This window comes from Mustela putorius, unplaced genomic scaffold, assembly GCF_011764305.1.
Source record: "Mustela putorius furo isolate JIRA1106 unplaced genomic scaffold, ASM1176430v1.1 tig00000145_pilon_pilon_pilon, whole genome shotgun sequence".
Taxonomy (NCBI): domain Eukaryota; kingdom Metazoa; phylum Chordata; class Mammalia; order Carnivora; family Mustelidae; genus Mustela; species Mustela putorius.
Window position 1 is genome coordinate 7,285,954 of NW_025421294.1, and position 16,183 is coordinate 7,302,136.

Here is a 16,183-nt window from a genome sequence, read left to right on the forward strand (position 1 = left end):
AGGGTCTAGGTTCAACCCCACACCAAAAAGGTCGGAAATTTGCTAGGAGCCAAGCAGACACAAGGTCAAGTAATAAGATAAAGATTAAGAACCTACCTCTACTTTTCCCATCAAGTTGCCTCTCATTTCCCAGAAAATCAACTCCAAGCAGTCTCAAATCCATCCATCTCATCAAGTGATTGGCTCCAGGGCCTTTGTCCTGATACTACCTCTGTAATAAGGTCAAGATCACCATTCCAAGTTCTATTACTCTATACTTGGATATTTCAAAGTGGCACTTACAGAAAATATGAACCTCTCTCTCTTGCTTAAAATAAATGACCTCACCTAGCACAATTTTGATGTGTTTTTATGCCGAAGGACCCCCTCCCCGTCATGAGTAAGGATGTGAAGGCTCACCTTATTCTCCTACAGCATAATAACTACCCTTGAACAGGATGCCAAATAAAACAAAACAAAACAAAAGTCTCAGACCAATCATCATACCATATCCATAGGGACAAAATCCTAAATGACATTTTATATAGACATTGAATCCAAATAAAAGAACATGGATGAAAAGATGTCGCCAAGCCAAATCTTCATCTTTACTTCTTTGGACGGTCTAGAATTCTGGAAACAAAAAGCCTAAGAGTATTATTTGAATTCCTGTCTGGCACTGGATTCCTCCACTCCTGAAGTTACAGAAAATGAGGACGTAGGCTGGGGTTCACTAAGGGAAGGAACATAAAGGCAGCAGGAGCCCCCTCAGTTAATAATCTGTCCATTTACCTTATCTGTTGCACCATTTCCTCTAAAAATCAGCTGTAAGCTCCAAGTCATCTGATTGGGAAGGACTCCAACTGCTGTTGCTCTGCATGGAAGGCAACAACCATACAGAGGGGCCGTCGCTGCTGTTCAACTTCTGCATCCTTCCTAACACTCCACCATTTCACCAGAGATCTGCAAGCAGGAAGACCAGCATGGATATCTACAAATGCCTAGGCAGATTCAGCAACTCACTCCCATAAGCACCTGATGTCTACAGAGAGGTTTCTGTAACTCTCACATTGTGCACTGAGTCTGCCACAATGAGCATCTCTAAAGAAGATTCAATATGACAATGAGGAAAAGGGAGATTCAGGCAAGGAGACAGAAGACTGGCTCCAAAGACACCACTGGCAGATGGGGAAGAAAGAAGCAGAGGACTAGAGGTCACTGTATTCTGAAAGATGGTTTTCCTAATCAACTTTTTAATTTTAAAAAAAGTTTATGACCACTTTCAGAACATTTGAAAATAGGAAAAAGCAGTCACCCATAATTACATAATGATATTTTCCTGCTGAATTAAATTCCTAGGATTTGTCCTTATGGATCTGGTTTTCTGTCCAAGTCTTACTGTCATTTTTTCACATTCCCATGTAGTCTTCATTTTTCCTGACTCAGTGTCTTCTAAAACTTTCTCTCTGGGCCATTTTCTCCAGACACAATATGCCCCTTGGCTACACACTTGTTTCATGGCCTAGGCTTCCTCTGAAATGAGTCAATTCAAAGGGCTGTCAACAAACTGCAGAATATGTGTTCTTGTCACTCTTGTTATTGGTGCCTCCTGTCCTTTTTCTCTGCCTCTTTCTGCTTCTGTACCTTCCCATTCTGCACTAGGCCAGGACTGCTTACTCCTAGAAGAGGAAAATAATGATCCTTTCTTCCTGGTAGGAAGAAGAACAATTTTTGTTCTGCTATGGTGAAAACTATGCGTTATCTCCTTAGCTTCCAGAAGTTTCTTTGAAAGGACTTCCCCCTTCTTCTCCCTGAAATCCAAGTAAGTGCTGCAAACTACACTTCCTGTTTCCCACTGCAAATACTTTGCAGCAATTATACGGCAGGGCAAGAGAACTTTTTGCCCCTAAGATTACAGCTACACCTGTTAGAGATCTCATTATTATAAATTAGTCAAATACTTCCTACCAGTACATACCAGTTAAACTTAATAATAAGTAGAGTAAGTAATAAGTAATAAGTAACTTATTACTTATTACTTACTCTACAAGTAATATAGAGAAATTTTAAGGAAACAAGGATTAACCCTTTGAGACTCATATGATGCTTGTTTTGAGTCATAATTAAAGGAATCATGCACACTGAGAGGCATATATGAGCCACAATACCATTGCACAAAATATCGATTTATTTTCTTTAATAAAATTATATCTGACTCTATGCTCCAGTCATTAAAATGATAAGATCTTTGATCTCTCCTGTTATTGTTGTGTGTGTGGTTTTTTGTTGTTTTGTTTTTTGCTTTTGTTTTGTTTTGTTTGTTTTGTTTTTTGTTATTTTGTTTTGTTTTGGTTTTGTTTTGTTTTGTTTTTGGAGGTGGGAGAAAGGTCTATTTCCTTAGGACAAACTCAAACTCGGAAGAACCTCTGCGAAACCCAAAAAATGAGGCAGAAGTCTGACCCTTAGGCCAGTGTGACCAGTGTATTAATTTCCTACTACCTTTATAATAAAGGACCACAAACTTAGTGGATTAAAATAATACAAATTTATTATCTTACAGGTTTGGAGGTCAGAAGGCCAGAATGGGTCCCAGGGCCAAAATCAAATGCTGATGGGGCTGCATTACATTAGGATGCCTTTCCTTGACTTTTGCAGCTGCTAGAGTATGCCCATACTCTCTGACTCATGGCACTCTTCTGCCCTCAAAGCTAGCAATCTCATCACTCCTACCTTTGCTTCTATACTTACATCTCTGCCATTGCCTCTCCTGCTTCATTCTTTCCCTCATTAGGATCCTTGTGATGACACCATACCCATCCAGATAAATCCAACATCAACTCCACATCTTGAGATCTTTTACCAATCACATCCATACAATCCCTTTTGCCATGTACCTGGGACTGGGGCATGGATGTCTTTGTCACCTTCCACTATGATATCACTGCTAGCATTCATTCCCCTCTGTCCGTCAGACACTACTGTCCTAGCTGTCCACAGAAGCCCTTCATCATGACTCCCTCTATTCAAACAGGCTCAGCCTCAGATCTTGTCTTCAGTAGCCCAGTCACTGGGTCTGGAACCATCCTTAAGCCACTGGCCTAGTGTCCTTGCAGCACACAGGGCTTATATCTCTGTCACTGGTGGATCCTCCAAACCCATCTCCTTCCCAGTCTCAAAAAAGCTGTCTCTCTGTTATGCTGAGCTTTCTTACTCCTCCACAACCCCCAACATGAGCCCCACTGACCCTCTTCAAAGACCTTCAGATCGCCCAAAAGCCTGTGTAAGGGATTGTCCTCAGATGCTTGGTAACTTCTAATGTTATAGTAAAACAGAAAAGTTTTTTAAGAGTCTCTTAAAAGTTTTAAGAGTCTCTAAGACAAGAGCTTAGACTCAGACCCTCTGAGGGTTGTATTCCCTCTTGAGAGTTATAAAAGTAAAAATAATTCCTTTTGCTTTTTATCTTCTACAGAACATATGAAAATTTTGATAAAATTTTATGTCTCATCTATAGGAAAAAAATTCCTGGGCACCTGGGTGGGTGGCTCAGTCATTAAGCATCTGCCTTCTGCTCAGGTCATGATCCCAGGGTCCTAGAATCTGAGCCCCGCATCAGGCTCCCTGCTCAGCAGGAAGCCTGCTACTCCCAATCCCAATCCCTCTGCTTGTGTTCCCTCTCTCTTTCTGTCTCTCTGTCAAATAAATAAAATCCTTAAAAAAAATTTCTAAGGCAAAAGTGAACAAGGGCAAAGTATTAGAAACCAGTATGACTAAGCAAGAAGAGCATATACAACAGAATTAGCAGAATTTCATTCAGTCCATTTTCAATTAAATACAAAAAAAAACATTATAGGGAACTTTCCAGAACGCTCGGGGAGATGCGGAGGAGCGGCGGCTACACGAGCTGCGCCCAGCAACACGCTCCTTCCCGCTCCCCCACATCGGCCTCAGTCCTCTCACCGGCTGTAGAAAATGTGAAAGAAACCACTTATTATGATGATTTGGGGGTCAAACCCAATGCCACTCAAGAAGAACTGAAAAAGGCCTACAGGAAACTGGCTTTGAAGTACCACCTTGATAAGAATCCAAATGAAGAAGAGAAGTTTAAACAGATTTCTCAAGCTTATGAAGTACTCTCTGATGCAAAGAAAAGGGAATTATATGACAAAGGAGGTGAACAGGCAATTAAAGAAGGTGGAGCTGGTGGTGGTTTTGGCTCCCCCATGGACATCTTTGATATGTTTTTTGGAGGAAGAGGAAGAATGCAGAGAGAAAGGAGCGGTAAAAATGTTGTGCATCAGTTCTCAGTAACCTTAGAAGATTTATATAATGGTGCAACAAGAAAACTAGCTCTGCAAAAGAATGTGATTTGCGATAAATGTGAAGGCTGAGGTGGTAAGAAAGGAGCAGTTGAGTGTTGTCCCAATTGCCAAGGTACTGGAATGCAAATAAGAATTCATCAGATGGGACCTGGAATGGTTCAGCAAATTCAGTCTGTGTGCATGGAGTGCCAGGGCCATGGGGAATGGATCATTCCTAAAGATAGATGTAAAAGCTGCAATGGAAGGAAGATAGTTCGAGAGAAGAAGATTCTAGAAGTTCATATTGACATAGGCATGAAAGATGGCCAGAAGATAACACTCCATGGTGAGGGAGACCAAGAACCAGGACTGGAACCAGGAGATATTATCATTGTTTTAGATCAGAAGGACCATGCTGTTTTTACTCGGCGAGAAGACCTTTCCATGTGTATGGACATACAGCTGGTTGAAGCACTGTGCGGTTTTCAAAAGCCAATATCTACTCTTGACAACCAAACCATTGTCATCACCTCTCATCCAGGTCAAATTGTCAAGCATGGAGATATCAAGTGTGTGCTAAATGAAGGCATGCCAATTTATCGTAGGCCATATGAGAAGGGTCGCCTCATCATCGAATTTAAGGTAAATTTTCCAGAGAATGGCTTTCTGTCTCCTGATAAACTCTCTTTGCTGGAAAAACTCCTACCTGAGAGGAAGGAAGTAGAAGAGACTGATGAAATGGACCAGGTAGAATTGGTGGACTTTGATCCAAATCAGGAAAGATGGTGCCATTACAATGAGGAAGCATATGAGGATGATGAACATCATCCCAGGGGTGGTGTTCAGTGTCAGATCTCTTAATGGGGCCAGTGAATAACACTGCTGGCATTTTATGTGCAGTAGTGAATGAGTGAAGGACTATAATCATAGCTCACTACTTGCTATTGTTTTTGTTTTAATATTCAACTATAGTAGTGTTTTAAAAGTTAAATGAAGAATAAACTCAAATATAAAAGCTCTGACTTTGCCCCGTATGTATGATGACTTCAGTCATCATAGATAAGTTTAATATTTGTAAAAACTGCTTTCAAAAAAATTATCCCCTAGCATTTGTTAGGCCATACCTTGTAATTAATTTCAGTTCTATGTATATGAAACAGCTCAGACTGAAATGCTGGGTGTATGTATTCACTTCAATGTATGACCCTTAACTGTTAAGCTATGAAATTAAAACTTGTATTTAATTGGCAATCAGACAAAGAATTTGTAGAGAAATTGGTCTATAGTTGGTCTATAGTTATGTTAAGTGGTCTATAGTGGTCTATAGTTGGTCTATAGTTATGTTAAGTGGGATTCATTGTGATGCCTCTGCATTTATTGCCTCAACTGTTACTTGAAGATGGCATGCTATGTAATTTGGCCTGTGGTATCAGTGATAGAAAAGATACCTCTTTAAAGAAGGGGTTTGTCATATGCTGCTGCTTGAGGGCTTGCACTTGTAGAATTGCATTCCCTTCTGTGCCATCTTTTCCTTCCCCTTTTTTTTATATATATATATATATATATATATCAGTCCTGGTTATACTTTTTTGCCTTCTCTTTGGACCATGATAAGCTTCAGAGTAGTGGCTTCGGGAGCAGGGTAACTTACAGTGAAGAGACATTTACATGGAGAAGTTTGCATGTATGAGATAGGAAGGTTTTTTTTTAATTTAAGGTATGTTTCAGGCTTACTTTAAATAACGCTTTGAAGTAACTGTAATTTAATGCTGGTAGTATAGCAAATTATGATGAATAGCTTTAATTGTATGTTTAAAAAGTCATGTTCACAAGCTTAAATCTGGTTATCAGAATTAAGCAATTGGAATGTATGAATGTCTCCTTAATATACTGATTACAAAGCAAAAAAAAAATTATAACACTGACATTAGAGACAATCAGAGGCAATCCACAGTAGAAGAGAATTTTTACTTAATATTTAATAATTCCAGTCTTACCCAACAGCCCTTTTTTTAATCTATAAAGTTTCTTTCTTTCTTTCTTTCTTTCTTTCTTCCTTCCTTCCTTCCTTCCTTCCTTCCTTCCTTTTTCCTTTCCTTTCTTTCTTTCTTTTTCTTTCTTTCTTTTACAATGGGGTTTTACTCCTGTTGGAAATGCTTTGAAAAACAGAAGGAAACAAAGAAGTTGGAAAAGGAAAGGAAGTGAACAATTAAACAGAAAAGAAATTCTTTTGTAAACCAGTCTTACAAAACACAGAAGTAAACCTATCACATCTTTGAAATCGTACCGTTTCTTCTAGGAATGCAGAAACTGAAACACAAATCCAAGAGTTACTGGAGCCTGGGGAGGAAAGCACAAAAGCTTAATCTTGGGTTCTCAAAGGTTCAGTTCCATTACAGAAGCTTCATTTATAATAGCTAAGAACTGGAAATAACCCACAGATGTGACAACAGATAAACAAATTGTGAGATTTTCATGCAATCATTTTTATTCAGCAATAAAAATGAAACCTATAATACAGATGACTCTCTAATACACATTGAATGAAAGAAGCCAGATTCTGGGGAGTGCATATTGTTAAGTTTCATATTTTATAGATAGGCAAAAGTAGTATGTGGTGAGACAAGATATAACAGTGGTTACCACTAGGAAATGGGAATGGACAACAGGATTCCAGACAACAAGTAGTGTTCTATAAATTTTTCTGAATGGTGGTCACTCTGGTATATTCACTTTCTGAAACTTTTTTGAGCAGTAGACTCAAAAATGGGTGCTCTTAACAATGTCCACAATAGCCAAATTATGGAAAGAACCTAGATGTCCATCAACAGATGAATGCATAAAGAAGATGTGGTATATATACACAATGGAATACTATGCAGCCATCAAAAGAAATGAAATCTTGCCATTTGTGACAATGTGGATGGAACTAGAGGGTATTATGCTTAGCGAAATAAGTCAATCAGAGAAAGACAACTATCATATGATCTCTCTGATATGAAGAAATGGAGATGCAATGTGAGGGGGTTGGAGGGTATCAAAGAAAAAATGAAAGAAGGTGGGATTGGGAGGGAGACAAACCATAAAAGACAATCTCAAAAAATAGACTGAGGGTTGCTGGGGAGAGGGGGGAGACAGGAGAGGGTGGTGGGGATATGGACATTGGGGAGGGTATGTGCTATGGTGAGTGCTGTGAAATGTGTAAACCTGGCGATTCACAGACCTGTACCCCTGGGGATAAAAATACACTATAGGTTAATTTAAAAAATAAATAAATCTAATCTAAAAATAAATAAATAATTAATTAATTAATTAATAAAAATTAGATTTAAAAAATAAAAAATGGGTGCTCTTTATACCACATATGTTAAATTTTTAAACTTAAAACAAGTCTACCATAAAAGAAAACAAAAAGATAATTTGTAAGAACAAAGTGTTCATTAGATTTAGGAAAAGAGAAGTTACCTTTAGGTGAGAGCAGTTTTGTGGTGAAGTACAGGGTGGGGAGATTCAAATGGGCACAGGCATGAAAGAGACATGAGAACATTGAGAAAATACTTTCCCTGAAGTGTGTAAATGGGAAGAGAAACAGGAGACACATATACATACAATTTGCTTAGGAGGGAAGTGACTAAAGTATCTTATGCTGATGGGAAAAAGTTAACAGAGAAAAAGATATTGAAGATAGAGTAGAGAGGGAAGGGTTAAACACAATTTAATACCTCAGACTATAGAAAAGATGAGACTCAAAGGATAGAAAAAACCTTGGTCTGTGAAGAGAGATAACAGTTCCATGGAAGCAAAAGAAGAGTAAAACAACATGGGAGTGGGGGCGCCTGGGTGGCTCAGTGTGTTGAGCCTCTGCCTTCAGCTCCGGTCATGATCTCAAGGTACTGGGATCAAGCCCTGCATCTCTGCTCTCTGCTCAGTGGGGAGTCTACATCCTCCTCCTCCTCTGCCTGCCTCTCTGCCTATTTGTGATGTCTCTCTCTGTCAAATTGTTTTTAAAAATCTTAAAAACAAAAACAAAAACGAAAACAACAAGGGAGTATATATATGTAAACTGATAATTTGTCCTCTGTGTTTTTGGTTTTATTGCTTTGGGTTTTTTTGTTTTTGCTATTTCCAACAGTTTAAATAGTCCAACTGGGGGTGCCAGGGTGTCTCAGTCAGTTAAAGGTCTGACTCTTGGTTTCAGCTCAGGTCATGATCTCACAGTACTGAGACTGAGCCCCAAGTCGGGCTCCCTGCCCAGCACATAGTCTGCTTGAGATTCTCTCCCTCTCCATCTGTCCCTCCCCACTCCAGCTCTCTCTTTATCCCTATAATAAATAAATAAATATTTTTTTAAAATAACAAATAAATAAGTAAATTGCACCCAACTGGTGACTTCTCTTTTTCTGTGAGAGACAGACCATCATTTGAGTAATGGACACAGACATTAGACCCTGTAAGGGTTAAGAAAGGTTTGAGAGAGGGGGAAAGAAGCTGGTTAGATAAATATAGGAAAATCACTAGGCTGTTTTGTGGGGCCCAATTCAATGTCATAAAGGCATCAAATCTCCTCCTGAATTTTCTGTCTTGATACCCCTAGGATATATTTTGTTCAATGAAGTAGGTTGGTTAGCAGGGGGGTTTTCTCTTTTAAACATGTTTTTGTCATGGTTCTCAACACATGTATTGAATAATTCATCCTTTGCCCACTGCTTCTAAATGATAAGCATTTATATACTTAGAACTGTCTTTGGATTTTCTATTCTAATCCTCTGATCTGACTTTCTCTTCAAGCTCTAGTAAATTATTTAGAGATACTGCTTTATAATATATTAATATGTGATAAGACATGTATCTCTTAAACATTTTTTTGTACAGTTCTTTCAGTTTATGGTATGAAATAAGAATCCATACATCTAATTTTCAATTTTGACAAAAAGTTTTACCCTGTTTATTTTTGATCATTTCTATACAAATTTGACAGTAGTAGTATTACACATATGAGCTCTTAATCTCAATTGGTTTTTTTTAATCTGAACTCATTTTTTAACACAATTTTGTGTTTCTAATTTACTTCAGTATTTTTAACTTCCAAAAGATCATTCTGACTGGTCATCCCTTGCCTTCCAATTTACAGATGAGCTTAGTCACTTCAAAATGTGTTATTTCTGCTTGAGCAACATAAAACACTGAAGTTTATGAAATAACAGTAATTTGGGTTTTTTCTCTTTGCTACTTTGCCTGACTTGATGATTCTTCCATATAAACTTCCATATTTTTCCAGAATAACTCTGCCAAGTTCCAATAAATGTAGCTGGTATTTTACTGAATTTATTATGTACATTAATTTGGGAAGGATGAACATCTTTCCCAAATTGACTTCCCTCATCTTGAATATGGTACATCTTTCATTTTCCCCCAAAAGGGATCCTGCCTAGTTTTTATTTAGATTAATCTTATTTCATATTTTCCATTCATGCTGTGAATGTATACTTTAACCAGTTAGTTCACATGTTTGAGCATCAGAACTACCTGTGGCACTCCTCAAAAATATAGAGCCCAAGCCATTAACTCTACTGATTCTAATTTTAAAAATGGGGGTGATTTGTGACCATATCCTTTTTTTACAAGTAATTTTGATGCACAGCCAAGATTAAGAACATATGAAAAAATGTAGAAAAATAGAAAGTAGGTTTTGTTTTTTTTTAAGATTTTATATTTTTATTTAACAGAGAAGCAGGCAGAGGGTGAGGGGGAAGCAGGTCCCCTGCTGAGCAGAGAGCTTGATTTGGGGCTCAATCCCAGGACCCTGAGATCATGACCTGAGCTGAAGGCAGAGGCTTAAACCACTGAGCCACCCAGGTGCCCCAAAAGTAGGTTTCATAAATGCTTTCCACACTGACTTTTCCAACTTGATTTTTGGAAACAGTATTGTCTCTAATTTTCACTTGTGTATTTTTACCCTTAACATTTGTCCCTTCTGTTAATTAAAATGTCTTTTAAATGCCAATTTGTTACCTGCATTATATTCCATCTTATGGATAAATGTAGCACAACTTATTTAACTGTTCTCCATGCTTTCCTCCATTTTGTTATGAGCTTGTACAACATTACCTCTGTTTGGGTCAATAAAGAAAACAAAAGTAAATAACCCAGAATCCTAAATATGTCATTATTTTTCACTAAAATTTTCAAGCATAGACACCTTTGTTTAACCCATAGTCTTTACCATGTGACCTAGATTATGTCACAACAAATGAAACTCCACTCCATACCTTTAGTTCATACCTAAAATCCATACCAGGGTAGATACACTTAATGAAATAGTCCTTGTTGCTAAAACGAAGCAGAAACTGTGATATAACTGAATACTTAAGTAAATACTAGAGAAAGTTTTACTGGTATAATAATATGGATTGAATGCTTCCCCTTACCTTACAATTTATAACAAAATCATGCAAATATTGTGCTATGAAATCTAATGGAAAGACTTCTTAGGCTGAAATGAATTTATAAATCATGTATACTCATACAATATAGAAAATTTTCCAGTGCAATTATAATAAATGAACTTAAAGTACATGTACGAACATAGGTAAATATCAAAAACATGGTCAGAGCAATTAAAAGCAGTTGCAAAATGGTACTTACTATTCAATCTACATAAGTATTTTCAGTTTCAGAACAGTGCTGTATACTGCATAAGAGCCAGTACATATGAATTAGGAGTATGGAAGAATATGTGGGAATGATTAAAATTCAATTCAGAAATAGTTACCTTGGGGAAGAGAGGAAGAAATATGGGAAAATTAAGGAGTATAGGGGAGTATATATTTTAACTATATCTGCAACATTTATTCTTCCAAACAAAAAGAAAAATAGAGCCAAACCTGCGAAGTATTAGGATGAAAAGATAATGGGTGATAGTTTCATGAATATTTGTTATGCTAATTTTTGTACTTTGGTATTTGTTCAGCATTTTTTTTTAATCACTGAAATAATAATTCAAAGCACTAAATTCTAATGTTGATATTAATGTTCCTATTTGATCTGGAACACATTACTTAATCTATTCTCAGTAAAATGAAATATTAATATTTGTCCTTTCTCACTTTACACAGATGGTAATTGGCTAAAGCAACTATAACTATAAAGCACATCAGGTTTTATGTAGAAATAAAACACTTAAATCAAGAAGAAAAATCTTTTTTCCCCCTCTAATAAAGAACCACTAATCTACAGGAGCAAGAAAAAAATCAATTGAAGGCCATATAACTTAAAAGTGATGCAATTCATCTTCTTCTGTTGCTCTCTTATTAAACAGAGTAAAACAAACATTCTACTTGTTGGACTTTTTTAAATTAACAAGAAACATTAAATGGTATCCAATAATGCAAAAAATATAAACTTCCATTTTGTATTATTTTTAGAGAAAAGAAACAGATGAAGGACACCTCCTTCATCTGATAAAATAGAATAGGGGATAAGGGCTAAGTAGAGGGACAGGGACAAAGGGACTCAAACAGAAGAAAACTGAGTCATTGGTCCTAAAAGAGAAACATGCAGAGATGGATCAACCATGCACATACAAAGCAGCACCTACAAATAAATAAGCACTGAGAAAACATGCAAGAGGCTCTCAGTTATGAAAGAGAGAACATCAGAATCACAATACATATCTAGACTTGCTTGCAGCCTCCACCTGCTTATATAAAAAACACTCCATTCCTGAGTTCCAGTTGAAAACAGTGATGTAAGAAGACTCTCAGCTCACCTCCTCCACAGAACACACCAAATTACACCTATTAATAGAACAATCCCTCCTGAAGAAAAACTGAGGGCTGACTGATTAGCTACTGAACAACCAAAGATGGAAAGAATGGCAATAGAAGAGCAAGACAGATGGAGACATGCTCCCCTTTAAAAGAGTGATGAGCATATACACCCACAGTTCCAGCCAGCCAGCAAAAGTCACCAAGCATACATAATCCACATAGAGGACATCAGACAAAAGACCACTCCTTCTACTTTTGGAGAAGTGGGAATTTCTTCTAAATCATAGAATCAAACACAAAAAGTCAAACAAAATGGAGAAACAGAGAAATATGCTCCAAAAGAAAGAATAAGAAAAAATGTCAGAAAAAAACTAAATGAAACAGAGATAAGCAATACACTTGATAACAATTTTATTTTTTTTTAAGATTTTATTTATTTATTTGACAGAGAGAGATAACAAGTAGGCAGAGAGGCAGGCAGAGAGAGAGAGGAGGAAGCAGGCTTCCTGTTTATAACAATTTTAAAGTAAGGATCATAAAGATACTCACAGGGATGGAAGAATAGGAAAATTTAGTGAGACCTTCAATAAAGAGATAGAAAATATTAAAAAGAATCAGAATTGAAGAATGTAATAACAGAAATAAAAAATACACTAGAGGAAATCAACAGTAGATTAGAGTATGCATGAGAATATATCAGGGATCAGGAAGGCAGAGTAATGGGAAGCACACAAGCTGAATAGCAAAAAGAGAAGAATTTTGCCTTTAATGAGGATAGATTAAGAGATCTTTTAGACAATATCAGGCAAATAAACATTCACATTATGTGGTTCCTAGAAGACAGAGAGAAATGTGTAGAAAACTTATGAAGAAATGGTAACTGAAAACTTTCCTAACCTAGGGAGGAACATAGACACCTAAGTCCAAAGAACATAGACACCTAAGTCCAAGAAGCAAAAAGAGTTCCAAACAATATGAACCCAATGAGGTTCACACAACAGCACATAATAACTAAAATGTCAAAGGTTAAAGATCAAGAGAGAATCTTAAAAGCAGCAAGAAACAAAAAGTTTCCCACAAGGAAAACACTATAAAATTATAGGCTGACTTTTCAGCAGAAACTCTGCAAACCAGATGGGAGTGGCACGATATATGTTCAGAGGGCTGAAAGGAAGAGACCTACAACCAAGAATACCCTACCCAGCAAAGTTATCATTAAGATTTGATGGAGAGATTAAAGAGTTTCCCAGACAGTCAAAAGATAAAGGAGTTTATATGAACCAATAAACCAGACTTACAAGAAATGTTAAAGAGATTTCTTTAAGTGGAAAAGCAATGGCCATAATTAGACATAAGAAAAATATGAGTAAAAAAATGTGAAACATGACAACATATACATAAGATGTAGAGGAGAAAGCAAAAAGGGAAGAGAAAGGCAAAAAGAAAAAGGAAGATTTTTTCTGTTCCTGTTTTTTTAATATATTTGAACTTAAATGACTATCAAATTAATACAGACGGCTATTTACTTAGCATATTTTACATGAACCTCCTGCTAACCGCAAACCCCAAATCTATGATAGATACACAAAAAATAAAGAGAAAGGAAGCAAAAAACCCAAAAAAAACCCCAAAAAAACCATTTTAGCTATTCATCAATTATAAAGAAAGAGAGCAAGCAAAGAAAAAGGGAAAAAAGAACTACAAAAACAACGAGAAAACAAATTTTTTAAATGGCAATAAGTATATACCTATCAATTACTACTTTAAATATAAATGGTCTAAATGCTCCAATCAAAAGACATAGATTGGCAGAATGGATTAAAAAGAATAAGACCCATTTATATGCTGCTTATGAAAGATTGGCCTCAGACCTAAAGATGCATACAGACTGAAAGTGGAGGGATAGAAAAACATTTACCATGCAAGTGAAAGTGAAAAAAAAGTCAGAATAGCAATACTTACACCAGGTAAAATAGACTTTAAAACAAAGAGTGTAAACAAGAGACAAAATAAAGGTCATCACATAGTGTAAATGGATCAATCCAACAAGAGTATAAAACAATTGTAAGCATCTATACACCCAATGCTCGAGCACCTAATACATAAAATAAATATTAGTGGATATGAATGGAGAAATTGATGGTAATAAAATAATAGTAGGGGACCTTAACACTCCACTTACATCAATGGATAGATCACCCAGAGAGAAAATCAATAAGAAAACAATGGCTTTGAAAAACACTTTAGTCCAGATGGACTTTACGGATATATACAAAACATTCCATCAAAAAATAAGACAATTCATGTTCTTCTCAAGTACACATAGAACATTCTCCAGAAGAGATCACATTTTAGTCCATAAAACAAGCTTCAGTAAATTAAGAAGATTGAAATCATAACATGTACCTTTTTCTTGAGTGTATAACCTGTCTGTATATATTGACAATTATCTGGATTCCCCATTTCTGTTTTCTGTTTGCCTTTTCCAGCTTAATAACACTATCTTGGTCTCTCATCATAGATGGTCTGCTTATCTGGGAAATGTTACTACACTATCTGAATGCTAGATGTGCTTCCTAAACTGATTATTGCATTTGCATCTTCAGCTAGGGTAATTCCCTGAGTTTGTAGGTAAATCTGATTCTAGGTTCTAGTCTCCCCATCCATGGCCAGATATATCCTGAGATAAGAGGGAATATACCCACATCTCTGTAAAGGAACAATTTGGGACCTCTACCTAGGGTGACCATTCATCCTAATTTGTCTGAGACTGCCCAGGGTATTTGTGAACACTGCTCTCTCAAATTCCCAGACACTTGGAGATAGCCTCCTAGCCACTATCAGCCATGTGGTCCCCACTTGATAACACTCATATTCCTCCCACAGGTGTTTTCTCCCAATGACCCCAAGGCTGCAAATACCAACTCTCCCAAGTACTGCTGTACTTTCCAGATTCCTCAGTATAACCCATGACACATTTTGAGCAAACAAATTTGGGGACAATGATCCTTTTTATTCCACTTTTTCCAACAAATGTTTATTTTTTATTAGCACTCTGCTGGTCATTAGGGCTACAATGGTTTGTGAAGATGGACATAAGCTCCAAAGAGCTTAGAGTTTAGTGAGAAGAATATCTAACATTTACTGATAGTATTCCAGGAATTATGCTAAATGTGTTATCTGTATTTGCTCCTTCATTGTTACAAGACCAGGAGATAGGCATTTACATTGTCACTATTTTCTAATGTACTGTAGTACAATGAATAATGATCACTCAAAAATTTTAGGTCCTAATTCCCGGAACCTGCTAATGTTACCTTATAAAGGAAAAGACTCTGCAGATGTGATTAAGTCAAGGTTCTTGACATGGGAAGATTATCCTAGATTATCTACATGTGTTCTAAATTTGATCATAAGTATTTACTGTAAGAGAGAGGCAGAGGGAAATTTCACACAAGAGAGACAGAGGCAAAGGAAAGGAATATAAAGACAGATAGAGCTTGGAATGATGCAAACACAAACCAAGGAATTCTAGAAAATTCTAGTAACCACCAGAAGCTAAAAGAGTCAAACAACAAGTTCTCTCCAGAGCGTAAGAAAGCATGGTCACACTAACCCCTTAATTTTGGGATTCTGGCCTCCAGAACTATGGGACAGTAAAATTCTGTTTGCCACATTTGTAAAAATGTGCTATGGCAGCCACAGAAAAATAATACAGTTGGGAAACTGAGACTTACTGAACTAATTTGTCTAAGGTCACATTTTCCAGAATTTTATAGAGCTGGGATTAGAACTCAAGGAAATGTCTCTGGAACTCTCTCTTAGCAACTAGGGTAAAGCACTCACTCTATCTCCTCACCCTTCTAGGCAGCGAATCCATGATGTGTGTGTCCCAGAATCTCAAAAAAAAATGTTTTATACAAAGAGCTTATTCAGGCAGCTTTTCTTCCTACAGTTCAGGTAGAAATTGTGGGAGGTAGGCTGATATATATGAACAATCCCTTCCACATACTCCATGCTCCTCTTCCACTGGCTCTGTGTCTTTCTGTGTCTGTCCTCTCTCCTTCCACCAAAATAAAAATCCTCATGAGAAAAGACTCTTGCAAATCAACTTCTATGGGCCTATCAACAGTTCCA

The 16,183-nt window shown here is 36.9% G+C and overlaps 2 protein-coding genes across 2 annotated transcripts; both read left to right on the forward strand.

The window, feature by feature from the left end:
* Nucleotides 1-3,854: 3,854 nt before the first annotated feature.
* LOC123390810 (dnaJ homolog subfamily A member 1-like) lies at nt 3,855-4,367 on the forward strand. The gene has a single exon (XM_045075651.1). The coding sequence runs from the start codon at nt 3,855-3,857 to the stop codon at nt 4,365-4,367; it is 513 nt and encodes a 170-aa protein (XP_044931586.1).
* A 51-nt stretch (nt 4,368-4,418) lies between these two features.
* On the forward strand, nt 4,419-5,296 carry LOC123390824 (dnaJ homolog subfamily A member 1-like). Its single transcript, XM_045075662.1, has one exon. The coding sequence runs from the start codon at nt 4,419-4,421 to the stop codon at nt 5,136-5,138; it is 720 nt and encodes a 239-aa protein (XP_044931597.1). The 3' UTR covers nt 5,139-5,296.
* Nucleotides 5,297-16,183: the final 10,887 nt, after the last annotated feature.